Below are 13,189 nucleotides of genomic sequence, written 5' to 3' on the forward strand. Positions count from 1 at the left end.
GATTTGAGGCGAGTTGATGGAATAAATGATTAGAAACCTGACGAAGCTGGCGATTTCTTTGGTGATGTTATCACAATAAGAATTGTCACCCTGACTTATAAAGACTGGCGAACGGAGGAGGACCGCCGGCCGAGATCGACATTCTATGGCCCTATTGTTGACCTAGTTCATGGATGACTACACCATGCTTATATTTCGCTATCATTCACATCTTCTTTCAATGGTAAGTGTCACCTTTTCTTTTTTTCTTCACCTGAACTAACCTATTTGGATCCAGTGCTGATTTCTCACCCAAGAAAATCAGCCGTGCGTCCGTCTTCCGGCAAAACAAACTGCGGCACTGTCAAAAATCGTCGTATTTCGGGCATGTCGTCGGATGTAGAAACTAATAGCGAGTCAAATTTTACGTCGGATGTCGAAAAGATCGTGTGTCGAATCGATTGTATGTCGAGGTACCACTGTATACTTTAAATATTTGCATGTTTGTAAATAGCACATCTTAAAATATATTATCCACTATTTAATCAAAATAAATGAAATGTTAATACCGTAATTTTGGGACTATAACGCGCACCTAACTGTAAGCCGCCACCCACCAAATTTGACACGAAAACAGCATATGTTCATAGATAAGCCGCACTGGATTATAAACCACAGCTCTCCCCACTGTATTATGGGATATTCACACCAAAAGATATTAACCGGTAACACATTATTTGGCATTGGCACCATACCACTGTCATGATATCACATGAACCACCATCAAGCTTTGAAACAATTGGCTGCAAAGCTTTATTGCTTCAAGAGGCTTCATTTGGCCATCGGTTCCCCTGGAGGAGACAGTTAACATCTGATGCCACATGCTATCAACACTGTTGTCGTCCAACATGCCTCCTAGCATGCATTGCGGCGCTACATATGTAAATAACAATCAAAATTCATGTCCTGTGCTAATTATTTCTTCAGTTACTGTTCCACTTGTTTCATTAATTGCTAGTTACGTTATTTGGTAACACTTAATTTGACATTGGCGCAATTATTAACTAATAATGATTAATTATGACATGACGGTCACGAGCATTAATGAAAGCTTATAACAAATGTCATTTAGTGTCATCTGGCAAATTATCTCACTTTTGAATGGATGTAAAAGATCCAAGCTGGATATAAATGGAACTAGTAGAGGTGTGCAAAATTTCCGATTCTTAGATTATTCGCGATTCGGCCGTGGAAGATTTGAGAACGATTCACAAACATCCAAATTCTGATTATTGAAATATGCCAAGTAAAGCGGAAGTACAACACACTCAGCGCGCCGCGCGGTCATCGAGACGCAGTGAGAAACGAAGCGAGAGTAGCTAAACATCATGCTTCTCATTACCCGGCCCCTCGGGTAATGCCAATGCTCAACTCATGGCTCTAGCTCAACTCATGCCACGAGATAAAAAAAAAAAAAACACAACAACATACCTGACTGCTGCCGAAAAGCTGCTACAAAGTACATCCACATAATGTTACGGTAGATATAATTTATATAGGACTAGATGCAATATAGATTCGGTAGCGTGAGCAGCTCATCTACAAAAAGCTAGATGCGGGCGTTAGTAAACGGCCGCCATCTTAAAGCAGTACACTTCCCTGCACGGCTGTTGTAGTGAACCTTCCAAGCAAACCTAATTAACTTTTTACCTAAAATACTCCTAAATCGGTAAAATATTGACTTGAATCTATCTTTAAAATAGTTTTAAAACTTTCACATGTCGAAAGTAGACAAAAGGGAAATTATGGAATAACGGGAGCAATTTTAACAACTTTAACGGTTGATTCACAACATTAAATTAATTGAATGTAGTTTAAAGCTGCTGATACAGAATGGGGACTGGAGTTTTTTATTTACTGTTATTTTTGTATATTTGTTTACTGCTATATGTTAACTTGTTACTGAAATAGTAGTTTGGTTTAGCCTGAGAGTATTTTTGAACAATTTTGGAACTAATGTACAAAACATTAGGGGGGAAAAAAAAAAAAAAAGGAGGGGGGTGCATCAATAATCGTTTTATAATCGAATCGGAGCCTCTGAATCGTAATCGTAATCGAATCGTTAGGTGCCCAAAGATTCCCAGCTCTAGGAACTAGTGAAATAATTTGCCGGATGACACTTAACGACATCTGTCATAAGTATTCAGTAATGCCCATGATAGTGTCATCTCATTATTATGATGGTCTTATGACAGTTTTATGACACCGGTATCAAATAAAGCATTACCTTTAAACCTAAATAAATCAACAAATAAGCCACACTGGACTATTAGCTGCAGGATTCAAAATGAGGGAATAAGATATTGGCTTATAGTCCGAAAATTACGGAAAATATATCCCATTCCCATGATGAAATTTTTTCCAACATGATTCAGTACAATTTTACACCATTGCAGAATCTTGATGGCTCTCTATACTGAACACAGGTCCACCTAATATTGCTGAAAGTATACGCATATGGAAGTGATAATCCACATTTTACATTAAGTAAAGTAATTTACTTACTGTAAGGAACACATTCATACTGGACCTCCAGGTACTTGTATGTTCCAGGACAAGGATCTGGGAAAACATCAGGGCCGGCCACCACAGCACACTGGGTACGGTTGTTGCATCTACACAGAGAAGCCAAAACATATGTACACATGTAAACAAACACATAACTTAACACAGTGTAAAATCAAATCCATCGCAAGAACTCAAATAATAAAACACATCCGCTGACATGCAATACATCAGAAGACCATTTAGATTTAAGGGAGGGCACACAATATGGCCTTGCTGGTAGTAAGAGATTGTAACACTAATCATCCTATTGGTCTACAGTGGATCTGAAGGACACTTCTGTTGCTGTGTGCTTCAGTGTGTACACATGTGGCACAGTTGTTGGCCTATTGCCTTTTATGGTGTTTTTTTTTTTTTTTTTTTTTTTTTTTTTTTTTTTTGCTCTTCAGAAGGACATTTTGAATTGTCCACACAAGAAATACGCAAGGGCAACCCCCTTTAACACTTTTAGATTCCTTGTGTGTGCATGGAAGCTCGAATGATAATTTATTGCTATAAGAGTGTTTTGACACGCACTCCAGATAATGAATTCTGATTACCAAGGGGGCTCTCTCCCCTGACATGAGAAAAGTAAGTATGGCACTCTATTGTTAACACAGGTTCCAATAGGCAGAGCCCACTTTGTATATTTATACAGTGCTGTATGTCTACAGAGTAGTGTTTTGCAAGCTTGTATTTGTGTCACTATATTCACATAACATTGTGAAAGGGCAAATATGACCTTTTAAATGCAAATGTTTGCATTAAAATGTTTGACAAAACCATTTGTCACAACTAATAAAGGTTTGTAGGCTGGTTGTATTTTCATCATAAAATATATCTCACTGGGAAATCCTGGTCTCAAAAATAATTAGTGAAAGTATTTGAAAGAAAAATGTGCACAACTTGGGACACGAAGAAGAGAAGGCCCTATTTTAAGGCAGATGAGGAGGTATTTCTTTCCTCTGGTGAATATTTTCTTTCAATTAGTACAACTGTTCCATTGCTCAGTCTTTCCCTCGGTGCACCTGTCAAACAGGCGACATTTACATTAAAAACATTCCGATTCCTCCTATTGAGATATTTTTAATGAGCGTGTCAAACCTGCCTCAAGTCTCCTCTGCTATGGTACCATTGTGTAATTTGCATATAATGAAATATGCATGAAAACTAATTTAATTTGATTTCAATATTCACAAAGAACACAGTGAGCTATTATCCAGGTATCAGAATTCAGAAATCATGCAGAGTCTGGTTTGTGCCTGTTAGTGACCGCTGCATCTCTGCTGGCGTTATAGCACTCTAACAGGTCAAAAACTCTATTTGTTGCAATGTCTGTCATATTCTAATAACAATACCCAGCAGTCCTCACGCCGCTCACCCACCCTTCTTTTGTCTCGCATCTCTGCTTTTTAATTTCTTGCCCCGGTGCCTTCATCATCGGTCACCTGTCACCAGTGCAAGTTACGTGTGGAAGTGTGTATGGGTATTTTGGTTTAGTGGGGACGGATAACATTGGGAGTTATCTGAGAATACTTACTGCTAGGAGTCGAATGACTGGTGCACACAAGTGAAAAAGTCTTGTTTAACGATCTGCTAGCGGAACAAATGCTCCTGTAGTTACGATGGCAGTGATTGCATCTAGCTAATTGTTCCAAATGTTATCCAATATGCACTGCATTTCATAGAATGTTGAAATATATCTGGTTGTATCCAAAAAAAACTTGATTTTGAAATGATTACAGGCAAGGGTGTAGGTTTGCATAGGGATGGTAGGGACATAGCACTAACTTTTTAGGATGCACAAATTATCCCCAAAAACTTCTAAGCAACCTTATTTGCATCATATAATGCTTTCAGATGTATGGGTAATTTAGATTGTCTTCCCATATGTTGTAAGGATAGAATTGACCTTACCATTATTAAGTGAATTATTTTCATTATGTTTAGACTTACATTTACCCAATTTCATGTCCTGAATGTGCCAGTCAATTTTTTTTCCTCAAACGCGCGTTTGATTGGCTGATGACTTGACATCCCTCACACACTCATAGACACGCACTCACAGCCCTGACAGAAATACAAGATGTTGACAACATGCCACTTCCTCTGCCCCCTTCAAAAAGGAGGGATATTTGAAGGTTTGTTTGTTTTTTTTGCCCAACAGCAGCCACTGTAAGTAATGTAAAAAGACATCAATGTTGCGGAGGTGGGGAACACACCACTAATTTTGCTACTGAAAGTCCGACCGATCAGAGTCAGCATAATATTAAATCGTGTGAATTTGCTAATCTGCAAAACTCGAGTAGGAAGCTGCGTAGAGAGAAGTGTCTTCCTGTATGTGTTTTCTACTGTACCATTAATTAAACTGTGAGAAATGTAGTGAACCGAATTTTCATTTTCATTTTTTTTATGTGTTTTTTTTTTCTACTAACGTTATTTAAACTGTGAAAAATGTAGTGAACTAAAGTTTGCTCCCTTTCCCCCAATTTTCATTTTAAATTTTTTATGTGATCTTAAAGCAGCTCAAATGAGCTTTCATTTTTGTTGAGTTTGTCTGTGCTTTGGACAAAAGAAGTAGTGCTTTACATGAAGAAAGGCTCCATATTTATTGACTTTTGTTATCCCCACAATTTTTTTCAGTTATATTTAATTTATTTAGAGAGACAATGTTGAGTGGTCTTAAGACAAATGTTTATTTTTTTGCATTCCTGTATAGTTAAGAGATTATGAACAAGTTTGTATTTATTGTGTAAGTTAATATAAATTATAATATAAGTTCAAATATTGCAATTTAAATGTGCTAATAAAATCCATACATTTATTCTGGAAGTTTTCAAAATGTTTCTTTCGTAGTTTTTGAAAACAAAAACCATTACATATTAAAGTTAGTTTAAGTCAATAAAGGTTCATTTTGCATTGATCATTTAGCCTATCAATTAATTAGGTTCATATTCATGAGAAATGTAGCCCTGACCCCAGTTCACCCAATCTGTTTGGTTTTTTTAATGTCCCATCCCCAGCAAAAAACGTACATGCAGGTTATACTGTTGTATCGTCCCTACCAATGTTGAGACCAAACCTACGCCCTTGATGACAGGCCATTTTAAAAATGACATATGGTCTCTACTCCCACAAATATTAGGACAATTTTCCAATCATATAGTACCATGTTCCTAAAATATGTAATATGTAAGAAAAAAATGTATGGGCTTACACATTTAACCTGTTCTAGTGTTTCATACATTAATATTTTAACTTGTTTTACTCAGCATTCAAACACGACATATCTGCATTATCCGAGCAGAAGAAATCATGATGCAAATAAATTTGAAGAGGGCAAAAAAGGGAGAACGTTCAGTATATTTGAGCATGTCTATCTGTACTTTTTGACAGCTCAGGTCCTCAAACTTTCTTGGCTGAGTCATAAAACGCTGAAGGTTTCTGACTGCTATTTTAATTAGAGGGTATCGAGCAAAGATTTGACATAATCTTTCCTGCTTGCTCCATCACTCTCTCCGTTATCATTCCTTCCTTCTCTATTTTTGTCGGCATCGTCGTCCTTCATCTCTCTTTTCTCCACATGCTGTCTAAGCCAAGATCATAAACCAATTTCTCTCACTGCTATTGCCCTTTATCCTTCCTGCCAGAGAATTATTCTTCTCCCCTCCCTCATCTTTGTCTTTTATTCCATCTGTCTGTTTATCAGTCTTAGACCCACACTGCAGCAGCTTCTCTACTAAAGGCAGATGTGTTTGCTATACTTTCTATTCCTCATTTCTTTCTGCCCCTCTGTGTGTCCTTACTATATTTTGCGTTCCAAAACTCCCCGCGAGCATCATCTACATCCACCCTGCCGCCTCTTTCCCCCCATCTTTAGTCAAGCCTATGCTGACGTCACAGTTCAGTCTGAGCCAGTTGCCTGAGTCATATCCAAAAAAGACTCCCTTATGTCCCCAGCACTTCCATCTACTCTTCTCCCCCTCCTTATCTCCTAATGTGTTCATCCAGCAAATATTCATGAGTCGCGCTTTGCCCTTGTGATGAATTTAGTGTGCACACATGTATCCCGCCTATCTTCAACATTCTTTCAACAGTGGAAATGGCTCTATCTGTTTCTCCTGTGCTTTGCCTGGTGTTGGCAGAAAGCTCCCCCTTTTTCTAATTAGCATGACCACATCAAAACAAGGCAGTGGCCTGGATACAGCCTTGCCTGCTGGCTTTCTTCCCTGTAACACACACAAACAAACTAGCAACAAAGCTGAGCTGTGGCAGACAGACGAAGACAGAGGCGCGCTTCTGCAATGGGTGCTGCTGTTGTTATCATCCGTGATGTTTTTCACTTTGTTTGGCAGGCCTCCCTTTACTCCGTCTCTGCTTCGCTTCCTTACATGTACATAACTGACTAATGATTGGATGAGGATGACGGAGCTGCTGATGGAGCGTGCGTGCGTGTGGGGATGTGTGTGGGTGTGTGCACAAGTGTGCCGATGTGTGATGCAAGTATGTGTTTATGGTGAGCAGATTCAAAATGTAATAAATATTTGTGCGTGCACGCGCGATGGTTTCAGCCGGCATGTATGCACGTGCTTGAGTGCAGATGTGCTGAAGAACTGTATAATTATAGCATTGGAGAGCTGGGAACTAATCCTTGTGAGTTGAAAGAGGTGTCTGAGGGTGTGTGACACACAAAATCTCCGGAATCAACATTTAAATAGAAACCGATATGGACATGCGAAACATATAATGAGTCGACTATATACTAGTTTTACTTCTTTTCCTGCGACTGTGGGCAATTGGGAAAAATAAGCCACGTTGAACATATCAGCAGGAACAACTCATGCTGACAGGAAACAATAATAGGGAAGAACAAAAACCTTCTCTATTTACTGGCTGTTGGCCACGATTACCGTATTTTTCGGACTATAAGTCGCAGTTTTTTTCATAGTTTGGCTGGGGGTGCGACTTACAGTGGGGCAAATAAGTATTTAGTCAACCACTAATTGTGCAAGTTCTCCCACCTGAAAATATTAGAGAGGCCTGTAATTGTCAACATGGGTAAACCTCAACCAGGGCCTGCCCAGGCCATTTGGGGGCCCTAAGAAAAATAATGCCAAGGGGCCCATATTTTTGGCCCACCATTTCGTCACAGTGTACTGTGAAACCCATACATGCAATCCAACCCATACGTCCATATTTTATATATTAATCCGATTTTGTTGCACTGCATACTTCAAACTTCTCACCCAAAATGATTGTCAGTACTTACAGTAGATGGCGCCAAACCATTTTCCAAAAGAGGAAAAGAAAGAAGTTAATGAAGAACTTTTATTTTTTAAGCTTGTAATCAAGTATCAAAACTCACAAAAGTCAAATAAAGCAAACTGTAGTAAACGGATGTTTGCATAGATAAACGGCAATGCGCGCCACATTATTCACGATGCTCTATTAACAACGTAAAAAATTATGTTGCCAGATTGGGGGGCCCCCTAGTGGTCAGGGGCCCTAAGCAGTTGCATAGTCTGCGTATAGGCTGGGCCGGCCTTGACCTCAACCATGAGAATGTGGAAAAAAAACAGAAAATCAAATTGTTTGATTTTTAAAGAATTTATTTGCAAATCATGGTGGAAAATAAGTATTTGGTCAATACCAAAAGTTCATCTCAATACTTTGTTATGTACAATTTGTTGGCAATAACGGAGGCCAAACGTTTTCTGTAACTCTTCACAAGCTTTTCACACACTGTTGCTGGTATTTTGGCCCATTCCTCCATGCAGATCTCCTCTAGAACAGTGATGTTTTGGGGCTGTCGTTGGGCAACACGAACTTTCCACTCCCTCCACAGATTTTCTATAGGGTTGAGATCTGGAGACTGGCTAGGCCACTCAAGGACCTTGAAATGCTTCTTACGAAGCCACTCCTTTGTTGCCCTGGCTGTGTGTTTGGAATCATTGTCATGCTGAAAGACCCAGCCGCGTCTCATCATCAATGCCGTTGCTGATGGAAGGAGATTTTCACTCAAAATCTCTCGATACACGGCCCCATTCATTCTTTCCTTTACACAGATCAGTCGTCCTGGTCCCTTTGCAGAAAAACAGCCCCAAAGCATGATGTTTCCACCCCCATGCTTCACATTGGGTATGGTGTTCTTCAGATGCAATTCAGTATTCTTTCTCCTACAAACACGAGAACCTGTGTTTCTACCAAACAGTTCTACTTTGTTTTCATCTGACCATAACACATTCTCCCAGTCCTCTTCTGGATCATCCAAATGCTCTCTAGCGAACCGCAGACGGGCCTGAAAGTGTACTGGCTTCAGCAGGGGGACACGTCTGGCAGTGCAGGATTTGAGTCCCTGGTGGTTCATTGTGTTACTGATAGTAGCCTTTGTTACTGTGGTCTCAGCTCTCTGTAGGTCATTCACTAGGTCCCCCCGTGTGGTTCAGGGATTTTTGCTCACCGGTCTTGTTATCATTTTGATGCCACAGGGTGAGATGTTGTATGGAGCCCCAGATCGAGGGAGTTTATCAGCGGTCTTGTATGTCTTCCATTTTCTAATAATTGCTCCCACAGTTGATTTCTTTACACCAAGCGTTTTACCTATTGCAGATTCAGTCTTCCCAGCCTGGTGCAGGTCTACAGTTTGTTCTCTGGTGTCCTTCGACAGCTCTTTGGGCTTGGCCATAGTGGAGTTTGGAGTGTGACTGACTGAGCTTGTGGACAGGTGTCTTTTATACCAATAATGAGGTAAAACAGGTGCCATTAATACAGGTAACGAGTGGGGCCTCGTTAGAAGAAGTTAGACCTCTTTGACAGCCAGAAATCTTGCTTGTTTGAAGGTGACCGAATACTTATTTTCCACTCTAATTTGGAAATAAATTCTTTAAAAATCAAACAATGTGATTTTGTTTTTTTTTTCCACATTCTGTCTCTCATGGTTGAGCTTTACCCATGTTGACAATTTCAGGCCTCTCTAATATTTTCAAGTGGGAGAACTTGCACAATTGGTGGTTTACTAAATACTTATTAGTCCCACTGTATACTCAGGAGCGACTTATGTGTGAAATTATTAACACATTATGTTATGACTTCACATGTTATTTTGGTGTTTTGGAGTGACACTGATGGTTTGGTAAACTTGTTAGCATGTTCTTTATGCTCTAGATATCTGAATAACTCTTAATAGCTATGGCCACATTCACGTTCTGCCTTTGGCAATGTGTGTTTTATTATTCACTTTTTTTATATTGAAATGCATGCTTTTAGTTTGTGGCGCTTTCACGCCAACGTGGGGGCTACGCAGCGTCTCTGAGCGAGTGGGCGAGAGAGAGAGAGAGAGAGAGAGAGAGAGAGAGAGAGAGAGAGAGAGAGAGAGAGAGAGAGAGAGAGAAAGAGAGGCAGAGACAGAGACAGAGTAAAATATCTCTACAGAGGCAACGCCTATGTGTCTCATCTTTTCTGTTGTTGTCTGTTTTCCACCCGCGATTGGACACTTAGAGCCAGTTGTGTGGTCATTTGAATGATGTGCTAATGCTAGCGGATGCATGCTAACCGTTTGTGTCATTGCTGTAATAGCACCTAATTATCATTTATTTACTTTGATGTGAACCTGTATCGAAGACGAAATTGATTCAGCAAATTATACGGACGTCCAGCATCGTCATTTGGGAGTTTAGCTCACTGTATAGCCAGGACTGAGCCGTAGCATCCTGGTGAGGACAGTATATTTGCATTTCGTTGTTCATGCATCATGTAACATCATACTGTACACTTATTCAGCAGGTTGTTCTCTATTGTATTTTAATATTAAATTGCCTTTCAAGATGACATATCTGTTCTATGTGTTGGATTTTATCAAGTAAATTTCCCCCAAAAATGCGACTTATACTCCGGTGCGACTTATGTATGTTTTTTTTTCCTCTTCGTTGGGCATTTTATGGCTGGTGCGACTTATATTCAGTGTGACTTATAGTCCGAAAAATACGGTAGTACAATTTATTTGAGAAAAACATCAAATGGACCCTATGCAGCATTGTGGAGACAGTGGAGTAAAATACTGCTCATCCAGAGATAAGCAATAATGTAGCAATATAATATTGGAATTTAATGTGAACCAGTGTCGCTTTTGAAACAAAAGAAACGCTGCACGTCCCTTCCAACTACCTGAGTAAATGCTTCCTATCCTAATCCAGCCATATTGGCTTACAGTGCCATTGTTACAAAACATAATATTCCACTAAATATTAATATTGTACAGTGACTAGCTGGCAATGATCGTGGAGATAAGCAATACAGATTGTAATGTTAATCTAATGAAGAAAACATAGCTTTATTGAAGGTACATTTTTTTCTTGAATTGTGTCTTGACACATACATATGTGTCAATAGTGTATTCACTACTTGGCTGCTAGGAGAGTGCTGCAGATGCAGTCTCACTAGTTCGGTTTCTAAATAGGCACATCACGTCACTTGCAGAGCGATAAGACATACATGCACCCAGGCCTATGGTCATTTATCGGGATAGTATTTACCATCTCACCAAGGTCTTGTTCAGACTGGCAGCCAAACTCTGATTTTTAGCCCATCCAGATTAAAACTGGATGGCTTTTTTGTAATCTGAACAGTGACAAAGCACAGAAATCCGATTTTTGCGAGACTGATTGAAACTACATATGAGAGGAAGTTTCATATTGGATATGGACAAGATGCTTCTCAGTCTGAGCAGCTCAGATGGGTTTTGACTAGGCTTTTGCCAATTACCGGTTTCAAGGTATACTGTGGTATGAAAATGTCAAGGTTTCAAAACCGCAAACATTTTCTGTCATATCGTCCCTAAGGTATTATCTATTTTTTTTTATGTCCCAAAAATGCATTGCAAAATCCCTCACTTGCAGCAGTAAGGCTCATTCCCTCTTCACCGGTTGTTGCTCAGTGTCAGACAATGGCTGGAGGAGGTGAAACTTCTGAACTTTTTTCCCCGTCGTAGAAAACAAAATCGCTGGTATGGGAATACTTGGGCTACAGAAAAGTTAGACGACGGGCCAACCGACATGTAAATGGTAAATGGTGTTATACTTATATAGCGCTTTTCCACCTTTCAAGGCGCTCAAAGCGCTTTACACTATCTCGCCATCCACCTACTGGTGACGCAGCACCAGGAGCAACGTGGGGTTCAGTATCTTGCTCATGTAAAACATGTTTGCGGAGGGTGGCTGGCGAGGAGGCAATACTTCCAATATGATTTCACAATTATACAAAATTAAATGTTAGTAAACACTATCATGAACGTTTCCCACCAGCTGAGAGAGTTAACTCCAGCATTTTTGGTGTGTCTAGCATTGGTAAAACGTGATGTTTTTTTCTCGCTTGCAACTGTGTTGAGAAAGAGAGTGTGTGTATAATGTAAACATGATACAAGTCATACACACATTCTTTTTATGGAAAATAATTCAGTTATTTTTGTTCTCATGGTAATAATGTTGAGCTGTGGCTGTGGGTTTTGGCTCTCCTAGAGGACTGCATTTGTTTTAACTTTATTTAGAATATATATGGCGGAAAACACTCAGGTGACTTGAAGTTCCGCTCTGAGATCCCCAATTTGGCCAACTTTCCAAATTGTCCGATATGCGTGTGTGATACATCATTGGAAAGCTTAAAATCTCAATTTTCTGGGGGAAGAAAAATTTTGAACAGGAGGGCATTTAAAAAAAAAAAAAAAAAAAGTTTTTCAAACAGCAAAACCCTTATATGGAGGTGAGAGCACGCGAGAACAGAATTACAGACGCCAAGACTTTAATGATCATGATGATTATCATGTACTTACCTTGTTTCGATCCAAAAACTCCATGTAGCATGTATCACTGGGTGTCAAGACACAGCTGTGAATTGCCACAGCTGGATTTTGGGGGATTTTATGGGTTAAACATGGTAATATAACATGCAGGAATCGCAGACATGAAGGAGTGGTCGAGATTTTCTTTTTCATATATTTTCCTTTTTAAACCTTTTTTTTTTTTTTCCTAGTTTGGATCAATTATTTATCATCTGACATATCGGGGAAAATGAGACAGTAACATAAAAAATACAATTAAGCAATAGTTTTGAGGTAGATATCCGTGACGTTTTTACAGACGCCATTTTTTTCATTGTGACATACTTTGTTTAAATGTTTAAAATATGTGAGTGAATATTTTTTTAAAGTCGCTTTAAAAAAAAACAAAAACAAAAAACGAAATATGAGACATCAATTAATGATTCTAAGCTAAAAACGACAGACAATTTGAATAATAAATACAATTAATTATCTTCGTTTTATGGCGTGGTTGAAACAAAAGTGGTTGCGCAACGTCTGTAAACGGGTTTTTTAGGGTAAAACGGACAAATTAAAAATAGTTTGGGGGCTTAATGCACCACGAATGTGCAATGGCAGCATATTGATATAATGTTCTATCAAATAAAACAGTTGTTTTGGCTTAAAATACAGCAGTTTCTTTTAAAGGGGAGTGCAAGAGCAGAAACTGCTTTTTCAGTCTTGTCTGTGTTTTCTGCCATATAGATTTAAATTTATTTTAACTTAACATTGTATTTATGTTCCAATTTGCTCGTA

General features: G+C 39.1%; 1 protein-coding gene across 14 annotated transcripts in view; it reads right to left on the reverse strand.

The window, feature by feature from the left end:
* adgrl3.1 (adhesion G protein-coupled receptor L3.1) overlaps positions 1-13,189 on the reverse strand; it is a 301,163-nt gene that overhangs the window by 155,422 nt on the left and 132,552 nt on the right. For all 14 annotated transcript variants that reach the window (XM_057843335.1, XM_057843334.1, XM_057843322.1 and 11 more), the window contains exon 5: positions 2,545-2,654. In XM_057843335.1, coding sequence (XP_057699318.1) covers positions 2,545-2,654 — 110 coding nt within the window. The remainder of the gene's footprint in view (positions 1-2,544; positions 2,655-13,189) is intronic.

The sequence above is a fragment of the Corythoichthys intestinalis genome, chromosome 8 (assembly GCF_030265065.1).
Source record: "Corythoichthys intestinalis isolate RoL2023-P3 chromosome 8, ASM3026506v1, whole genome shotgun sequence".
Classification (NCBI taxonomy): Eukaryota; Metazoa; Chordata; class Actinopteri; order Syngnathiformes; family Syngnathidae; genus Corythoichthys; species Corythoichthys intestinalis.